A 21436-nucleotide genomic window follows, 5' to 3' on the forward strand; every position below is an offset into this window, starting at 1 on the left:
ACATATTTACAATGATTTCAGTTTATATTAAAAAATTACTCCTAAAGAAATTTTCTTTTTAATTTCTACAAATATAAATCATACATTGAAAGATTTAATATTTTAATTATTTGTGATATACACTTTCATAGTTAAACTTATATGCAGTAATTAAATTTTTCATGAAATTTCATAGAGAGAAAATTAACGCTAATTCTATTATAATCATCTTACAAATTTCAACTAAAATAAATCAAACGTTAAAGGATAAATATTTCAATAATTTATAATCAAACAATATAAACAATACAAATGATACGATTTACTTCAATAAAAAATGGCCAATTTTACTAGTTACTCGTTAATGAGCTCATCCGTGCGAAACGATTCTCTTACCAGCTTACTAATAATTCGACAAGTTAGAAGCAACTACTATCCAAGGGTAGAAGAGACCCTTTTTGCCATTCGGTAAGCAAGTGCCCTTCGTAATGATGTGCCCGACGCGTGCCACAACCTCAGCATGGGGTACATAGCCCATGGTCAGACCCTAAAGTCTTGTCCGTCCAACTCGACCATTTACCACTCGATAACCGAAGGAACACGAAGGAAACGAAGGGCAACGCCTCGTGCACTTATTATGCGTCAAATAAGTCTACCGTTTGCTTCTACCCTCTCTACCACGAAATTAATTGGTTAGGCATCATCCCTATCATGGGATTGAAGAAAACTGAGAAGGGATATTGCTTTCTTTCACACGAATTTAAAGATTCCAGAGATTTTAAATATTCTTAAGGATAATTTTGATGATAATTTCTTGATGTTTATAAACAAAAAAAAAAAAAACAATAAATAAAAAAATAAAAAAAAAAACGGAACAAATAAATAAATAAAAATTACAATTTATACTAATCATTTGACCATACACGGTTATAAGGAGAATTCTCGATATTCGCTATTTTATTCGAGGCACAAAAGTTCAACATAAATTCACGACCGATTGCTTCCGGAATGAATGATAACGCGATAAAACACAATAATGTATACATTCGATGTCTATATCTACAATCCGTGTATTTATAAATCAAATACGTTTGAGCGAGAACGTTTCGACGTGTAATATCGGATTACCAACGATAATCGGATTTCACAGGGCATCCATCGTTATTTCCGTCGTTGATGAAAACTCGAAAATATGATTTTTCATAGGTTACGTCTGACGATCTTTACCTTTTCCTCGGGACGATTCGAAAGACGTCCCTTTTCTTTATGCAAGTCAAAAGTAAAAAGAAGAGGAAGAGGAAGAAGAAGAAGAAGAAGAAGAAGAAGAAGAAGAAGAAGAAGAAGAAGAAGAAGAAGAAGGAGAGAGCTAAAAAGAATAAAAGAAAAAAAAAAGAAAAAGAGAGACTCGATATCTCATTATCGAGTGATCACAAACTAAACTCATCGTTCGAGAGTAACGAGATCTCCAATTATCTTCAGGGACAATGTCTCGATCGTACTTATTTAGAAACATTATAAAAAAAAAAAAGATAGAGATAGAGAGATAGAGAGAGAGAGGGAGGGAAAAGAATGAAGAAGTCGGACGCGAGTTTTGAAGAAAACGCTCAAATAACGAAAAACAATGATGAAGTATGATAGAAGGGAAAGATATATAGTCATATCTGTGGTTGAAGAAAAACTCATTGGTTCGGTTAGGTGAATTTTCAAGGGTCCTTAGGAGTCCAGTTGATATACCTGAGTATACGATTCACTCGAAGGCATCATCGTTGGTGCGTAATATAGCACATACACAAAGTTGACGCTGGGTTGGGTAATATATCGTAGAGTACTTGAGGCAGGTGGGAGTTATCTTGGTGTTCATCGACGTATTGGTGATCCATAGGAACTCACACTAGGATTTCCTGTTAGCACCGTTTGCCCCCTCTATGCAAAAGCCTCACTCTCTCTCTCTCTCTCTCTCTCTCTCTCTCTCTCTCTCTCTCTCTCTCTTACCCTTCGCAAGCCGACGGCAGGCCGTCTCGCGTCTGCTTTCCCCTTTTACTCTCTCTCTCTCTCTCTCGCTCTCTCACTCTCTTGCTCTCTCGCTCACTCTAGTTCTCTCTCTTTATTCCCATTTCCATTCTCATCTTCTTGTTTTGGTCCAATAGTCAGTCGTCGGTCTGATCGATGATACGCCAACAGGCAGTACTGCGCATGGCCGACTAAATACAAACTCGCTCCTTATTATACACAGGGTGTGCCAATAAAGGGGGTGGTAAGAGAGAGAGAGAGAGAGAGAGAGAGAGAGAAGGTGATAGTAAAGGAGAGGGAAAGAGATATAGCAAGAGGGGAGGTTTAGGAAACGAAGGAGAAGGTGCGGAAAAGGTAAAGCCCTCTCTCGTTCTCCTTCGAGTCGACGAACTTACCGTCATAAAGGAAGCTCTTACTCGTTGACGTTGCAACTATCGTTGCCTTCTCTTTATCTCTCTCTCTTTCTCATCCCTTAACTCGTCTAAAATATACAAGGACATAAGGAACGTACACAATCTACGATTAGAAAAAATTTCGTAATTAATTAACTTGGAAATCGATCGATCGAATTATAAGACAATGTCTTATTCGATTTATAAAAATTTTTTCAAATTTATAAATCCTGCGTTAATATTTTTTAATGGATAATATTTTGTATCCTTCTCAACGTACGAATTATTTTCATTATTGTTTAGTTATATAAATGTTGAAATTGTGAAAAGAGGGGATGTGAAAGCAAACGTTCGATGACGTTAACGTTAACGTTGATAAATCGGCAAAAAAGCGACGGCTTGTTCGAATCTAAGCGGAAGATAATTTCGGGGTGGCAGGGCAAATTGACAGGGCAACGCGTTTCCATTCATTCGAATTACGTTCCGATTCTGGCGGTGACTTTAGCATTGTTGCTACAAATTGGTACACGCCCTGACCCCCCTCCCCCCTGGCAATGGCTTCCCACTACTTTCTCTCTCTCTCTCTCTTTCTCTCTTTCTCTCTCTCTCTCTCTCCTCTCTCTCTTTTTTTCTATCCCTCTACACGCACGATTCGTATACCTCGAGCTTTTTAAATAACATCCTCGATATATACTATACCGTGAGACGAATGCAACTGACGTAAACGTTCTTTTTCTAATCTCACTTTTAATCGACTCCAATAACTATCTATCTATCTATCTATCTATCTATCTATCTATCTATCTATCTATCTATCTATCTATTAATCTATCTATCTATTCATCTAGCTAGCCAGCTAGCTAGCTATCTTTATTTCTTTAATCAAGATTAGATCTATAGATTATTTTTTGCTAACTGTAATTACAAAAATTATTCTCTCGTAATAAACTTGGAATCGTTCGTAATAAGACGATCTGCTTCGTTACTCGACAAAAATGGCACGGAAAAGGATCCTAAAAGAAGAAAAGATTCGTGACATCGAAAGAAAGAGAGTTTTACTCTGAGATACTCGTAGATCCTCGAGAAGCCGACGACTCGTACGATAATCGCACTTTATGTGGATTTAACGAGTGAGAATTCGGAGGAAAACAGTCTTGCGTTTCTCTCATGAAAACGAGTCACTATCTCTATCTTTCTCTCTAGTCTCGTTTCACGATTATTATCTACGTGGAATATTTACGCGCAATTAAGCAAATAACTCTTAAAAATTGGAGAAATGAAGATGAAGAGAGAGAAAGAGAGCTTTTAACGATCAGTCGTATTTAATCGAGCTCGCCAGACGACAACTTTAAAAAGACGAAAGATGATCTCGTTAAGACATATTACAATTTTTCTTTTATGATTAGACTCGAATAGATAGATAATACGTATATATACACATACGTGTCAACGCGTGGAAATCGAGCTCGTTAAAATCGACTAATAGAATATGCCACGTGTCTTCACGGTAGGCGGTCGGATCATCTGGATCGTTAGCAAGTAGCCTAACTGGATCAAAAGCATGAAAAATAGGATCGTGGCTAGAGGCCTTTTAAATATAATAATTAAAACCGTAAAAAGGCATCAGAGCATTCAATTTAAAAATTATTAATTGGATAAAAGTTACTAATGTGTATGATGTGCGTGCGTGTGTGTGTGTGTGTGTGTGTATGTATATATATAATGAGATATTATTAATGCAATTGAGTTATATCAATAATGATCAATTATAATACTTTGAAATATTACTGAAATGATTTTATTAAAGTTCGGAATGTTTTAATTTGTATTTCAGGTATGGTTTCAAAATCGGAGAGCTAAATGGCGCAAAACTGAAAAATGCTGGGGTAGAAGTACCATAATGGCGGAGTATGGTCTATACGGTGCGATGGTTCGACATTCTTTGCCACTACCAGAGACTATTTTGAAGAGTGCTAAAGAGAACGAGTCAGTAGCTCCATGGTTGCTTGGTGAGTATCGATACAAATTTTATTTTTCTTTAAGAAAAATATCTTCTTTTTTTTTTTTTTTTTTTAATAAAAATATAAAAATAACAAAAGGAGTAAAGTCGTTATAAATATTAAATCGCTTGATTTGCAACATCAACAACAACAACAACAACAACAACAACAACAACAACAACAAACGAAAAGTAAAGAAATAAAAATTATTTTGATCGATCTAACGGCGAGAAGGCAAAAAATGCTTATAAGCAATTGAAACAATCTCGAAAAATGTCCAATCTTTTTTTCTGTCCGTCTCTATCAGCGCAATCGTCTAAGACAAGCGGCTTTAGTCAAGATTTCGAAAATAATCAAGAACTGATTGACTGTGGGCCCGTAGGGATGCATCGAAAGTCGATCGAAGCGGCGGAACATCTCAAGTCTGGTGGCGAGGACAGTGGAAACGACCATAACGGGAGCGGAAGTAGCCCTCATCATAATCATCACCAGGGTGGACCTACCAGTTCTGAGAGCGGACAAGAGAGCCAAGACGGTATGGGACCGTCTTCGTCGACAGGCAAGTACTTTTTATAATAATAATAAAAAGGATAAAATTTATCATTAGTTAATTACTGTAATTTCGTTCATCGTCATGAACTATTGTCATATTAAAATCTATACAAACAATTCAATGATATTAATATTAATTCTTATTAATTTATATTTATATTATCATTCGTCTATTTATTTCTTTATTATTACGAGTAATGGAATAAATATAATTCAGTAAATACAATGATATCGTAGTAAATATTCTGTCTATTGTCTTAAAGTTTACAAAATATGTAAACAAATAAAATAAGGATAATCTTATCATTCTTATTCATATTTTATATTAACGTGCACGTTTATTCATTTATTTAAATATTATAGATAATGAACTCGTAGAAACACGATGATATTGTAATAAATACTGTGCCCGTTCTCTCGATTATTATAAAATTTAGAAAAACGATAAAGAAAAAAATAAAGAAAAAAAAAAAAAAAAAAAAAAGAAAAAAAAGAAAAAATCCATAAAATATCGTCATTCTGTCATTTTCTTTAGGAGTCGTACAGGACACAGAGCAACTGAGGAACGAGAGCATCGCCTGCTTGAGGGCGAAAGCTCAGCAACATCAGTTGCAACTTAGCTTGCAACCAACGGCAGCTCCAACAGGCAGCTCTTATCAGACGGGACCGCAATCGAGCACGCTCCATGCCTCGGTTTAATCCTTCTCGTCGACTTTTCATCTCGATCTCGAAACGTACAACACCAATGATGATTTCGTCTGGACGATTCACCTAATCTCGATCGAGGAGGGACAGAAAAGAAATAAAAAAAAAGAAAAATATAAGAGAGCTCCTCATATTTTACAAGAACGTAAACAAAAGAAAACGAAACAAAGCATACATTACGTTCGAGGATGTAGATCGAGATCATTATAGATAGATCATCCCCTTTAAAATATCTTCTTAATAATGGAGATATTAATGAGACGAATAAATAAAACGATGAATACAATGAATTGATATTTTCAGCTGCTGACTCGTAAGGACGATCAGGGTAAACAAAATGACATAAAAAAGTAAAGAAAAATACAAGGAACAGGTTAATAACGTACAAGAAAAAAATGACTTTACAAGAGCAACGAATAAATCGAGCAAATACATATTTCGATATTCAACACAATGAAATATGAGCTTTGTATTTAAACCCATCAACGAAAATTAATAAAGAAAAAAAAAAATAAGGAAAAAAAAATCGATGGTCTATATATATATATATATATATATATATATATATATATATATAATATATATATATATATATATATATATATATATATATATGTGCAACGAAGAAGAAAAGAGAGAATAAAACCTCATCAACGAAAATCTGTGGCCTATCGATGGGCCATCTTAAATCAATACTTACAAAACGAAATCGATACGAAGAAAAAAAAAACCTAATTAAGAAATAATAGTCGCTTTTAAATAGTGTGAGTGAAATAAAACGAAAGAGAGGGAGAGAGAGAGAGAGAGAGAGAGAAAGAGAAAGAGAAAAAAGAAAAAGAGAGAGAGAGAGAGAGGAAGGAGTTAATCGGTAAAAGAAAAGAAAAGAACGAATAAACAAATGAATAAATAAACCAATACACGAGAAACAAAGACTTTTCGCCTTTTAACAAAAAAAAAAAAAATAAATAAATAAATAAATAAATAAATAAAAAAAGAAAAAAAGAAAAAATATAAAAAAAAAAAAATAGAAAAAGAAAAAGACACAAAATGATTCGCAACGAATGTTAAATAGGAACGACATTAGGTACATCGAAATGAGTGAATGTATGACATGTATGCGAGAGTGTGAGTAAAAGTGTATGAGAAAGTGAGAGAGGGTGAGAGAGAGTGAGAGAGAGAGAGAGAGAGAGAGAGAGATGCACGTAAGAAAAACGTTTATTAGCGAACACTTCCTATACCCAAGTACTTAAAGAAGACATAACTGTTGTCAAATGTGCAATATATCGATATAAGTTTTAGTTCCATAAGGTATTATACTTTATTAATGGATACACCTACGTGCGTGGTGGTCATGGGAGTAACGACGATTAACGATATATATATATATATATGTGTGTGTGTGTAATATATATATATGTATACATATACATATGTATATATATATATATAGAGAGAGAGAGGGAGGGAGAGAGAGAGAGAGTCATTTTTAATGATCTAAATTTTCTTTCTAATCGGATCTCTTATAAAAGAAGAAAGAAAAAAAAAACCATCATTATTGAACGTCATTACCTTTCTCCTGTATCCACTACTGTATATAAATATATAAATACAAAAACTATATATATATACATATTATATAAAAGGTATATATATAAATATAAATACACACAAAAATAAATATATGTGGTTGAGAGGCAAGACAAGTCGGACGAAGCTTTTTTTTTCGATTTTCGATGCTCTCGCTTGATAATAACTTTTCATTCTCAATGCCATAAGTTCCTTGAGATCTATATAATGTTAATCATGATATATACAATGATATGATCCTTAATTTCATTGGATCTATCATTTAGTTCGTCTTTGAAGACCCAAAGGAACGATCATTTAACATCTTTCAACTTATATAGATGCATTTATATAATACGCATGGTAGCGTATTAAATTTTCAAAATGGAACGAAATGGCTGAGAATTGGTTATGATAAGTATGTCGATGAACTTGTTAGTGAAAAGGCAAACGAACAAATACAAATACAAATAAAATAAAATACGACGGCAAATGTTCAAATCGTAAAAGGAAACTCCGAGAAACAACGCAGGTTCGATCTAAAGCGAGATCTTACACTGTATCCGAATGCCCCAACGCATGCATAGTAGTCGGCTAGTGTACGTAATAAATAAAGTTTCTGAACAAAAAAAGAAAAAAAAAAAAAAACGGAATTTTATATGGTTTACCAATCCTTCTTATGGGACCTTAAACACATTTTCTTCCAAATTTCCATAATTTTTCATAACGTTACGACAATGGCTATAATGTTGTTATTTTTAATCTCATTCTTGTTTTCATCTTTGAATGTTTCATAAGAAATATATCAATTAAATATTCTTTTGATTAATAATGTTTCATTTTTATCAGATTTTTTGAGAACTAATAATAATTCTAATAATAATCTTATTTAGTTTCAAGTGAAAAAAATTTTTCTAATGTTCCTTTCGTTTAAATATAAATAAAATTTTGTTTCTATTAATATTTCATTCTTACGATCTTTTTAAACGTTACAAGCCAAATTTCGTAATAATACAAATGAATGAACTTTTATAATACTTATACAGTATGAAAAAATTAATAAATTTCGTTTTAATTAATATTATTTTATTATCGAGATATTTTAAGAATATTCAAAGCTGAATTCTATCATGGTAGAAATGAATGAGTATTTTCATCATATGAAAAAGAATTAATGTATAAAAAGAATTAATTTATCATTATTTTCATACTATTATTATTTATACTGTAGTTATATTATTTAAATGGAAGATAATGAATTGACATTGATTCATTGTTCCTAAGGAAGTTCAATAACGAGTTAAATTACGAAAACAACTTTCTGATATATAAGAACAATATATAATGAATGACTTTCAATTATTTTTTGTTGTTTTTTCCTAGGTGGCACCAGCTGCTACAATGGAAAGTAGTTGTTTATGACTATAAAGCTTTTTATAATATAGTGGTGACATCTGGACAAATGATTTTACCAACTTCAATTGGAAATAACTGAATAAAAACTGTAATATCAACTTAAAGAAGGTAAATGCAGTTGCACAGAAAATCGGTAAGGCAGTAATTACAGTAACTATCATCAATCGATGAACTTACCAAGGAAGAAGATTGATGTAAATCTATTTATAGGCACATCTGAAAAAAAAAAATAACTGACTTTAATTCATAAATACTAGATGAAAACAATAATGCCAACGTGAAGATGGTGAATGCATTTGCATCGAAGGTCGGTAAGGTAGTAATTGCAGTTTTTCATATCATTTGATTTATCACTTACTATGAACTTCATTTCATCTACATTTCTGAATGCTGGTATATCATTTCTGGATGTATACGTAAAGTCTTGCAGATTTTTTTTATCAGAATAATCAGAACCAGCTCACAAAAGAATGATGATATAATGATGATAATGATTACCATATATAAGCTATTTTGCAATTTGTGCTAAGGCTGCGTTGACATTATTTACTGCACAATGCTGTATTGACATGAGCCAAAGATTGATATGAAATATATATGAAAATTAAATTCATATAAAAAAAAATTAAGAAAATATTATTGATTTCCTCTAAGGATTATATAAAAAATGTATGATTATTCTTAATTAAAAATCTATATGCTTGGGTATTTAGATGCACTACTGAGTGCAAGTTGCTGTACCCCACAAACGTTCACACATTATTTAACAAATGTCATTATTGTTACAAAAAAATATCTTACTTCGAGAAAAGATTATACTTTATTTTTAAATTAAAAGTGAAAGGACTCGAATTTGAAAAAAAAAAATACAAAGCTAAACTATACTTTAAAAAGAAAAATTGACTCTACTTAAACAAAATTCAATGACTTGACTTTATTTAAAAAAAAAAGTTGAAAAGAACCCTATTAATTAACTAAATGTAAAAACTTGGACTTTAATCGCAAAGATTCTAATTTTTCATGAACGCGAGTACGGAACGTAGAAGTAAAGAAATGAAATGATACATCATTTCCATCCAGGACTATTACTACACAACTAACTGTCAACGTGATAAAAGAGATATTGATAAGACCACAAGCAATTAATGAAGGATTCGACATGCCGACCGTCTTCGAAAAATGACTTGTAGTCGATAGTTGACCTCTTGAACCACAGTTTGTGGGAGTCTCTTCAGCATATAGCTCTTTTTTGATTCGTGTCCTAACAATTGCATTGAATCATTCTCTACGTGGGACGCAAGAAAAATTTTTATTTAAAGATATTTACTTAATTAAAAAAAAAAGAAAAAAGAAACATGAAAGATTCATTAATATTTGATTTGTCCCGTTAAGCTATCATACCCTGCAGACAATCAATGAACTCAAAGAATCCACCGACCGTGCACATCTATACGAGCACATTTAATCGGATGCTCCACCAGATATAATATTCTAGTTTTAATCGATAATTACGAACTAAGAATAACTCGTCTCATTTTGAAGATAAAAAGGTCTCGATAAAAAGTGAAGAGTATAAAAATTGTGACATTTTTATTTTACATCTACAAATATTTTATGTATATACTATATATAAATATTGTGAATATAATTGAAATCTCGAAGTGCAAGTTTTAATATATTTATAACTAAGTATCAAACTAATTCAAAGTTTTTTGCTAACGTCACAAGATCTGGGAGTTATCTAATGTTCTCATTTAATGCAAAATTTTGCGAACTATTTTATACTATTATATCATGCAGTGCTAAGCATCAACAAAATATAAAAAAAATATAGACATGTTGAAAGGTTCTAAAATTTCCTGAAACTTCACAAATCCCACTCCTTAATTAGCTATAATTAATTAGAAGACGAAACTTCCCACTCCTGAATGGGAATCACAACCTGCGTCTTATCCAGTCCTTACTTAGTCACTTAAAATTAGGTGATGCGTTCATTCAAAAAAGGAATGCTACCTACTTGCCTATCGCTATATTTAAAAAGAACAAAATATACACAACAACTCTCACATATCGCCAGAGTGCAAAAAAAAAAGTATCTTTGACATCTTAGCTCAATCACGTTTTTTAATTTACATGCTGATATATGTATGTACCTATTGTAATCGACTGACAAGGCTAATGATTATTATATAAATGATTTAAGGAAACATACTAGTACATACTTATACCTGCTAGTAATATACAAGTTTTACAAAGTTTTCACAAAATGTAATGTTTCTATTATGCAAAACAATATTAATAATAAAATATTTGATATATAAGATATTAAATATTTATATGAAAATTATCGCGAAACGATGTACAATACACCATATAAAATGCACACATAACTGCAAAGTATATCGTGCAATTATCAGCACAATGATAGCCGTCAAGGCAGAAGCATAAGACTAAATCTAGACTAACTGTTAATTACCTAGACAAGTAATACTTAGGTACATGCATAGATAAGTATGCAGAAAACATGGAGAGAAGGGAGAAACAGTAATTAGTATAATTAATGCTGAAAATCCTGAGTTAAAAATGATTAACTTATAAATTAGATCTAAACAGACTATGACTTTACAAGTCTTTTTGCTTTTCAAACAATGATTATCACATATGAGAGATTTCGTAAAATTCGTAATAAAGTTGTGTTTCAAATAAAGTAAAACTCATTTTCAAATAAATTTATTGAAATATTTAATTTTATATTAAAAAAAAAAATTTTGAACGATTTCTTCAATTAAGTGACTGTTCTAAAGAAAGAACAAGATCATAATCCACCATTTAACTGAAAGAATCTATCCGTCGCAGAAGTTGTCTTTTTGTTCATTTTATGATTCATCAATATCAATATATCGAAGCAGATTAATTAGGCTAAGTAAAAAGCAATGGCATGTTACGTAAATCATATTACATGCTGTTTTTTTATTGACGAAATCAGGTAAACGTATGATCGATTTCAATATTATCATTGTTAACAAAAATGAAGAGAAAAAGATGCTAATTAATTGCACTGTAAATTAAACGATTCAATCCGATGAAACAAGAAGACACTAGCCTGATATATAATAATAAAAAATTCACATGAAAGTAAACTGGATATATAAGGAATCCACTCGTAAATAAAATCAAAAGATTTACTTACGGACACTTTTGTTCTTTCAGGACACAACACATGTATAAATGCAATCGGTTATCTATATCGATATAGATCTATCATCCTCGACATAATGGACGCTTGAAGAATTTAAAATTTTTACACTTATTACTTAAGAAGTTCTGCGATACGTCCAACACTCACCGAGTGTCGTATTAATCTGTGGAATTCTTCCTACCACTCGCTAAGCCGAGCGATTTTTGTTTATATGCTCGTTAAAGGACAAACTTTCTGCCAAGGCCAATGCCTTGTAATTGTTTCCTCGTTTCATTCGAGTGTTATTATTCTCTCTTTCTCTCTTTTCTCTCTCTCTCTCTCTCTCTCTCTCTCTTTCTTTCTTTTCTCTCTCTCACTATCTCTCGTTCTCTCTCACCCTTTTTATAGCTCTCTATCAAATGACGCGTAAAAGAAATAAACTAAGACGAATGATGGACAGCTACGTGTATTAAAAGTATTCTGTCGGCTATATATCCATCAGTATGCGTAGAAAAGCTGAAAAATATATGATCGTCTAGTAGAGTATAATATTTTACGTTATATATCATGTATACGTATATATATTTTATGCAATATTTAATATAGCATAAAATTAAACTGTGAATATATAATATATTATTAATTGTTTGTTAATTAATTAATATATATATATATATATATATATATATATATATATAATTATATTATCCGTATGTGTGGGTGAATGAAAAGCAAAATATAATACAAAATTCGATAGTAGCGCCTGAGGCATACTCTCTAGTTCTAGGATTTTTGCACTTTGACGATATGTGAGAGATCCATGGAGTGTATGTGTTGTTGTGCATGTTTTGTTCTTTTTAAATATAGCGATAGCTGGATAGGTAGCATTCCTTTTTTGAGTGAACGTCTCACCTAATTTTAAGTAACTAGGTAGGGACCAGATAAAACGTAGGTTGTGATTTTCATTCAGGAGTGCGAAGTTCCTTCTCTGGGGATTTGTGAAGTTTCAGGAAATTTTAGAACCTTTCAACATGTCTATATTTTTTTTATATTTTGTTGATGCTTAGCACTGCATGATATAATAGTATAAAATAGTTCGCAAAATTTTGCATTAAATGAGAACATTAGATAACTCCCATATCTTGTGACGTTAGCAAAAAACTTTGAATTAGTTTGATACTTAGTTATAAATATATTAAAACTTGCACTTCGAGATTTCAATTATATTCACAATATTTATATATAGTATATACATAAAATATTTGTAGATGTAAAATAAAAATGTCACAATTCTTATACTCTTCACTTTTTATCGAGACCTTTTTATCTTCAAAATGAGACGAGTTATTCTTAGTTCGTAATTATCGATTAAAACTAGAATATTATATCTGGTGGAGCATCCGATTAAATGTGCTCGTATAGATGTGCACGGTCGGTGGATTCTTTGAGTTCATTGATTGTCTGCAGGGTATGATAGCTTAACGGGACAAATCAAATATTAATGAATCTTTCATGTTTCTTTTTTCTTTTTTTTTAATTAAGTAAATATCTTTAAATAAAAATTTTTCTTGCGTCCCACGTAGAGAATGATTCAATGCAATTGTTAGGACACGAATCAAAAAAGAGCTATATGCTGAAGAGACTCCCACAAACTGTGGTTCAAGAGGTCAACTATCGACTACAAGTCATTTTTCGAAGACGGTCGGCATGTCGAATCCTTCATTAATTGCTTGTGGTCTTATCAATATCTCTTTTATCACGTTGACAGTTAGTTGTGTAGTAATAGTCCTGGATGGAAATGATGTATCATTTCATTTCTTTACTTCTACGTTCCGTACTCGCGTTCATGAAAAATTAGAATCTTTGCGATTAAAGTCCAAGTTTTTACATTTAGTTAATTAATAGGGTTCTTTTCAACTTTTTTTTTTAAATAAAGTCAAGTCATTGAATTTTGTTTAAGTAGAGTCAATTTTTCTTTTTAAAGTATAGTTTAGCTTTGTATTTTTTTTTTTCAAATTCGAGTCCTTTCACTTTTAATTTAAAAATAAAGTATAATCTTTTCTCGAAGTAAGATATTTTTTTGTAACAATAATGACATTTGTTAAATAATGTGTGAACGTTTGTGGGGTACAGCAACTTGCACTCAGTAGTGCATCTAAATACCCAAGCATATAGATTTTTAATTAAGAATAATCATACATTTTTTATATAATCCTTAAAGGAAATCAATAATATTTTCTTAATTTTTTTTTATATGAATTTAATTTTCATATATATTTCATATCAATCTTTGGCTCATGTCAATACAGCATTGTGCAGTAAATAATGTCAACGCAGCCTTAGCACAAATTGCAAAATAGCTTATATATGGTAATCATTATCATCATTATATCATCATTCTTTTGTGAGCTGGTTCTGATTATTCTGATAAAAAAAATCTGCAAGACTTTACGTATACATCCAGAAATGATATACCAGCATTCAGAAATGTAGATGAAATGAAGTTCATAGTAAGTGATAAATCAAATGATATGAAAAACTGCAATTACTACCTTACCGACCTTCGATGCAAATGCATTTACCATCTTCACGTTGGCATTACTGTTTTCATCTAGTATTTATGAATTAAAGTCGGTTATTTTTTTTTTTCAGATGTGCCTATAAATAGATTTACATCAATCTTCTTCCTTGGTAAGTTCATCGATTGATGATAGTAGCTGTAATTACTGACTTACCGACTTTCTATGCTACTTTATTTACCATCTGCAAATCGTTTTTATTGTTGTCGATAAAATTGATTTTTAAAAATATCTCGCATAGATTTGTCGATACCTACATTACCATCGCGAATTTTTATTAAACATTTAGTTCATTTCAAAACATTTTGAATCTTATTTATTGATAAGTAAGGTTTATGTAGCTGAGATAAAGATAGCGATTCTAATTATAAATTATTAATAACTGCAATGGGACATTGATTTTGTATTACATATATTTTTTTCTATTTATATCTGTGGTTTTGTATTTTTTTGAAAATTATATTTTTCGATTGTTTTAAATAATAATTTAATACAATAACAATTTTATATTATTGCAAATCATACATAGTTACAGGTATAGGATACAACAAGTTGTTGTAGCATCTGTTTTAGAGCTATCAAGAGATGTGTTTATCAAAAAAGATGCAACTTAAGTGTAGAAATGTGAAACATTCGGTTAATAATTGCATATATGTATTTATTATAAAGGACAGCATATTAGAGACATTTTCTTTTAGAGGTACTTAAGTGGTCTTACCAACACGGTTTTTGCTCGTGAGTCACAGCGATTCTATTTTCTTTTTTTTTTTTTTCGATTATGTGCCAGTCGCTTAGAAATTTAAGTTATAATATTTTTCGTTTTTCTCACTATCTATAGGATATTTACAGCCAAGAAAACGCTATGGTTTCCAAGGTAAAGAATAATCTATTGTACATAATTTATGACTGTTTACAATTTTACATTGTCGGAACTGTCAATAGTGTTGATCTTTTATTTCAGTTCTCTTGACCATAACAACATAACGTTTAGTTTAGGTTTTTATCGTTAACATTTTTAAGTTGAAAATAATGACAAGTTATTACTTATGCCAGTGGCAATATAGATCTTTCTTTTTTTTTTTTTCTTCTTAATTTAGTAGTAAAAGAGTCGCAATTATAATAATTGTGCTTTTGTCAAATTTTATAACTTGGATACTGGTTATCAAATCACATTTTTGGTGATATACGAAAAATAGATAAACACTGTTTATAATTGTTTTTCTTTAACGATGAACACGAAATAACTGAAATACACGATAATACTGATCCAAGATTACGACATTGTTAATTACATTCATACGGGTGATTTTATGTAAATATATATATATATATATATATATATATATATATATATATATATTTACACGATAATTCTATCTTAAATGAAGAACTTAAATTAAATTTCTTTTCATAATCGATTTTATTAATCGATTTCTTTTTATAATCGAAAAGAAAATTTGAGATCATACCAATGATATAATTTGCAATAAATTGTTACATATGCAAAAAATTGTATGATTACGTATATATAATCGCTCGTAATTTGCCAAATTGAGGAAGACTTCGAATGGGTTTTTCTCTGATAATTAATTTTATCATCCGTTCTAAAGCAAATATAATGGAAGGTTATGCTTTTTGATGATTTTTGGCTTTTTATTTCATTTATTAATTTTCAGTCACTGTTAAGTTCTTCCACTTTTCAGTTTTCATGTTAATTTATATATTATTTATTACATACATTCCAATGATCTAGCATAATTTAACTTAAATGAATAATGGAGTATTTACAGACTTATATAGAGATTATAGATTGTAACATCCAAGAAAACTAATTGTAATAGCATTATGATTGTATAATTTATAAAGGTACACGTTGCAGTCTTTTATAATTTATTCCTTTTTCATGTGACTAGAAATATTTCGTGTAATATTATTCGAGATACGTGAATTTCTTATAGAATTAAAATTTTTTCTCGATCGAATATTTTTTCATTTTTGTTCTGTTTTGTTTTTTTTTTTCTTTTATTTTTTTTATTTTTTTTTATTTTTTTTTCCATAAGTAATCTATGAGCAAGATTCTTGTCGCAATCCTGAAATCAATTTACGACAAAACTTTTAATCACGTGGACTTCATTTGACCATGTACATAATATTTTTCTCTTTTAATTAGAATAAATAAATTATGTAATTCAAAGTAATTATTTCTTTTGCATTATATCCCTTTATATCTCGTAATAGTTAAAGGGCTAATTTCGTTTCACGTCTTTGATTTTCATTCATAGATTTTAATGAACGTTAATACCATGTACGAAGATTAATCGTAAAATAAAGAATTAGAGAGGAATGATTTGATGAAGGACACACTCCAAAGACCTGACGCGTTTACAGTGACTTGGAGAAAAATATTCGAATATTAAGGTATCACCTGAATTCATTCTCATTTTCATCACGCAATCATAATTTTCAGGCATACCTTTGCATCCGAATATTTCTATGAATCTAACGCAACGTACTTCAGATATGCAAGTAGAACAAACGGTTAATTTAATTAATTTCTAAGCTAGTTATTCTTTTGTGTCTTGCATTTTACATGCAATTAAAATGTCTCACTTTGTTTTCTATATTCCTTTTATTTTTTGTCTTGAAATTAATCGGCATGTAGTTACATCTTTCACATGTCTAATTATGAGGGATATGAAAGAAACAAAAATTTACGAGTCTTTGAACTAAAATAGTACAGATATTCGTTTTATTTTTATTTATTTATTTATTTATTTATTTTTTTTTTCTTTTTTTTTCTTTCGTATCGCGCGTCTCAAAAATTGTTTACGTAAAAAGTATCCAAAGCTTTAAAGAATCGTTCATTCTTTTTCGATATCAAAAATTGCTTCCTAATTGTGAATTACGTAGTATATGATAATACATATTATATTTATTATATGTATTAAATTCGCTCCGAATATATCTGCTTTTATATACAGATGCGTGTCAATGTTTATACAATGATGATTATTATGTTCATTATGGATTTAGATAAATGTATAATATATACCTAATCGTAAATTTTTCAATTTCTCGTGAACAATGAAGATATCATAATTTATAAATGAGTGATTCTTCTTGATGCCTGTCGACTTTGGACTTTTAATACTGATCTCAAGATTTTTAAACGTAGCGTAATAATTATCTACTGTATAAATATTTAACAATATTTGGGGAGAGAGGAAGAGAGAAAGAAAGAAAGAGAGTGAGAGAGAGATAGAGAGAGAAAGAGATAGAGAAAGAGAGATAGAGAGAGAGAGAGAGAGAGAGAGAGAGAGAGAGAGAGAGGGGTAAGAAATACGTAAAAAAGCAAGAAGCAAACGGAATGTTCTTTCCTTTGGAGTGTCTCCTTAAACTTATACTTACGTTTTTTTCATTTCCATCATTTTTTACATCGTGACATTTAAAACGGTTCTCTGTTATCGTATCAACTTATCGCATCAACTTATCACATTGTGTAAATGCAAAACAATATAGAAACTAAAGCAAATGCGAGAAAGTGAAATTGAGAAAAAGTATTAATCAAAAAAATAATGTCAATTTTGCATATATCGTCGTTAATACTAAATTTATGTATGTGTATACCTACAATTATATATATATATATATGAACGCAATTTGCTGTACAGCTTTTGGACGCAGCACAGTGAGATCTTGTTCCCTTTTCTTCGTCATACGTCCCATCTAGCTGATCATTTCTTTTTTCTTCTTTTTTCTTTTTTTTTTTTTCAGATCCTTAGCGCACATTATACATATGTATATGTTCTATATCGTAGATTTGTCTATCTGCGTGACCAGGACTATCACGCGTCACGAAAACGTATTGCTCTTTCTCGACGTGGCCCCGAACGGGCCCCTGGGTGACGTCACATTCCGCCAGTATTAGGTAGACCACTTCCAGACACACAAGCACCGCCATCGCTGCTTTGACTGACGCTACTATAACTAACGCTACTAGTCTGTCCGCTCGTTCCCATTCCAGAAACGTACTGAAATCAGAATGAATGTCATTGATCAATATACTTTCTTTTCTTTTTCTTTTCTTTTTTTTTTTTCTTTTTTTTTCTTTTTGTTCTTCTTTTTGTTTTTGGTTTTTTTTCTTTTTTTTTTGTTTTCTTTTTTTTTCCTCTGACAAATTTATCAATAATTAAGTACATATTAGAGTGCACCGATCGTGATGTAAAGGAATAAATGTGTGTATACGTGTGATAAAACATTGCAGGAATTCTTTCATCGAATCGATGAAACGGTCGTGCTTATCATCGTCGATAGAAGAAGAAGAAGAAGAAGAAGAAGAAGAAGAAGAAGAAGTAAAAAAAAAAAACGTAGGAGTGAAAACAAGCTTAATTGTTATTATATTAATTAGAAAAATTAAATGGGATTATAATTATTTTCAGAAATAATTTCTTGATTCGAGTAACTTAATAATTATAAATCAAAATGTCGGTTGGATTCTGTTTATTCGTTGGCCCATTAAAAATTGTTTCTCCCATCGTCGAAAACCGAATTAATGTTATGAACAATGCCGAGTAATTCTCTCTCATCGTTTTAACGATCTATAACAGCTGTTTGTCAGTTTGTTTGGATAACAAGTGTCGATTCTGTAATGGGTGAGTGTGTGCTTCGTATTCGTGTACGCCTTTTCATGCGTATTATACATAGTTGGAAATGTGCCTTCGACATTCTAGTTGAGCTTCTTTCATCTCTTTTATTCGCTGTAATAATAAATACGACGATACGACGCGCGATAAAAAGAGAAGAAAAGAGAAAGAAAGAGAAAGAGACAGAGAGAGAAAGATCGGTATATATTTAATCTTTGTCAAAGATTTTTGGAACGATCAGAAAGCAATTAAAATTGAAGAAAAATATAATATCGTAATTTTTTTTTTTAACGAAATAATACGAAAGAACTTTTAACTATTGCCTGTGTATTAATCAAAAGTAATTATAACTCAGAAAATACGAGATATCTAATTATAAATTTATATCTATGTATTTACGTATATAATTACAAGTTTCAATAAAAAGAGAAAAATCACATTAACAGGTTTCTAACTAAATTTTCTTAACTAAACCTCTCTCTCTCTCTCTCTCTCTCTCTCTCTCTCTATCTATCTATCTATCTATCTCTCTCTCCCTCTCTTACTGTCTTTGAAAGACTTGTATCGAGTTATTAAAGAGAGAGAGAGAGAGAGAGAGAGAGAGAAAGAAAGAGTATATACGCAAACATACCTACGCACAATAGTTTGAGTTGCGCGCGACTAAGGACGCGCACGCGTGCGCGTTAGGATCATTTGTTTTATTACACCTCCTACAAGGCAGAGACGATCGATCGACCCATGCTACTGGTTAACTTAACCACTTTCGGTCCTCGGTGTTCCCTTTAAAGGTCACCACGGATCATTGGCATGTGCTTTACACTTTTATGGTTCGTACTTCGTGGCACTGACTTCTTTTGCACCGATTGACGAAAGAAAGTGAAAAAGAGCCGACTCGCAGCGAAAAAAAAAAACAAAAAAAAAATGTCAGAATCGAGCTAATAAAAAACCATTTTCAATGACATCGTAGAGAATAGAGCGCGGAGGGAGAGAGATCCTTTTTATTTAACAAATTATTATTATTATTATTATTATTATTATTATTATTATTATTATTTCTTTTTTTTCTTTTTTTTTTATTAAACAAATTATTTATTTTTAATAATTTAATTTAATTATTCGTTTAAAAATTGAATTATTTATAGAAAGAAAAATTGTTATCAAAATTGTGATATATAATCATTGATGAGTTCAAATGCGATAGGAGGAGAAAAAGACTATAATTGAACTTTGACAATTTCGAAAATTAGTCGTAATCATTTCTTGATCGCTTACATTTTCTTTAATCCACTGAATATCATTTGATGCGATTGAATTGATTGAATTAATCTCAATTCCTTTCGTATAGTAATCTCGCGATACTCCGCTAATATTTCTTCCATTCGTTAATGAGGTCAACGTATATACGAGACTCATTTTCGGTAATCCGGAGATTAAATAGATTCGGTGTATATCGTTGCTGAATCATAATGCAAGAGATATTTCGTGACGGTCGAATAACTTGTAAAAGAGGATAAAAATATGCTAGAACGATGAGTAGAATTAATGTATATTCATTTAGTTAATATCATTTCGATACTTTCGTTCGTTCGTTCGTTCTTTTTTTCTTTTTTTTTTTTTTCTTCTTTCGAATTTCATCAGGGAAAAGACAGGAATTATAGGAAAAAAGATTGTAGTTAAATATATTAAATAAAGAATTATTGTTAAAATATCGCCACAAATTTAACAGAATTTCAAAATAAATCTCTTCTTATTTATTTCCCCTCTTTGATAAATTCAAATCATTCATTGGAATAAATGATATTAATGAATTAACGAAGCTCGTGCCCAATGAATGGCTACAATATGACATTACATTTGAATTACCGATGTTTGTCGTGTATATAAGCACGTATCATTCCTATTCAAAGCTACGAAATCCTGAATAATTTTGACACTCGATTCCCAACATATTTGTCTTTATTGTCAAAGTTACGAAAATATTGGAAGCATCTGGTAAAAGGGCTGCGGTTGGATTTTTTTTCATAATTACCTACAAGTATAAAACTTTTTCTTTAATTTTTAATCATTTCTCCAATCTGCTTGAAATACATAGATATACCGTTAAATTATCTCTGACGACGTCATGCAAACGATCGGATTTATCGAACGGAAGGAAAAAATGGGATATACTTTCGTGCCAGTTCAGTGAGTGTCCAGGAAGATTTCAAACCACTTACACAAGATTCGCGTACATTATTAAATTAATTTACATGTGCACGTTTTATTCTTTTTTTCCAATTTCGTTTTATCGATGTGCGAGTGCAATAAAAAATGTATACAGGGTGTTTCATTTAACTCGAGCAGAAAGAAAGTTGGAAAAGTGAAAGAAAGAAGGAGAGAAAATATGTATACGTATACCTATATATATATATATATA

At 30.7% G+C, this 21436-nt stretch overlaps 2 protein-coding genes and 1 long non-coding RNA gene across 6 annotated transcripts in view; 1 reads left to right on the forward strand and 2 right to left on the reverse strand.

The window, feature by feature from the left end:
- Window positions 1-6114, forward strand: part of LOC118449362 (uncharacterized) — a 42199-nt gene extending 36085 nt beyond the window's left edge. For 2 of the 3 annotated variants that reach the window (XM_085662877.1, XM_085662878.1), the window contains 3 exons: window positions 4216-4390; window positions 4689-4940; window positions 5469-6114. In XM_085662877.1, the coding sequence (XP_085519003.1) occupies window positions 4216-4390; window positions 4689-4940; window positions 5469-5632 (591 nt within the window). In that variant the 3' untranslated portion in view covers window positions 5633-6114. The remainder of the gene's footprint in view (window positions 1-4215; window positions 4391-4688; window positions 4941-5468) is intronic. The other variant, XM_085662879.1, reaches the window with a different exon arrangement.
- Window positions 5452-11969, reverse strand: LOC118449370 (uncharacterized). The gene is made up of 3 exons (XR_004840380.2): window positions 11811-11969; window positions 8798-8836; window positions 5452-5704 (listed from the first exon to the last, which is right to left on the reverse strand). It is a non-coding gene; the product is annotated as an uncharacterized LOC118449370 (long non-coding RNA).
- Window positions 11970-17715: 5746 nt separating this feature from the next.
- Window positions 17716-21436, reverse strand: part of Dop1R2 (dopamine receptor 2) — a 46842-nt gene continuing 43121 nt past the window's right edge. Inside the window, exon 4 of one of the 2 annotated variants that reach the window (XM_035883821.2) lies at window positions 17716-18408. In XM_035883821.2, coding sequence (XP_035739714.1) covers window positions 18286-18408 — 123 coding nt within the window. In that variant the 3' untranslated portion in view covers window positions 17716-18285. The remainder of the gene's footprint in view (window positions 18409-21436) is intronic. The other variant, XR_004840379.2, reaches the window with a different exon arrangement.

The sequence above is a fragment of the Vespa mandarinia genome, chromosome 19 (genome assembly GCF_050613455.1).
Source record: "Vespa mandarinia isolate Hongniang chromosome 19, ASM5061345v1, whole genome shotgun sequence".
NCBI lineage: Eukaryota > Metazoa > Arthropoda > Insecta > Hymenoptera > Vespidae > Vespa > Vespa mandarinia.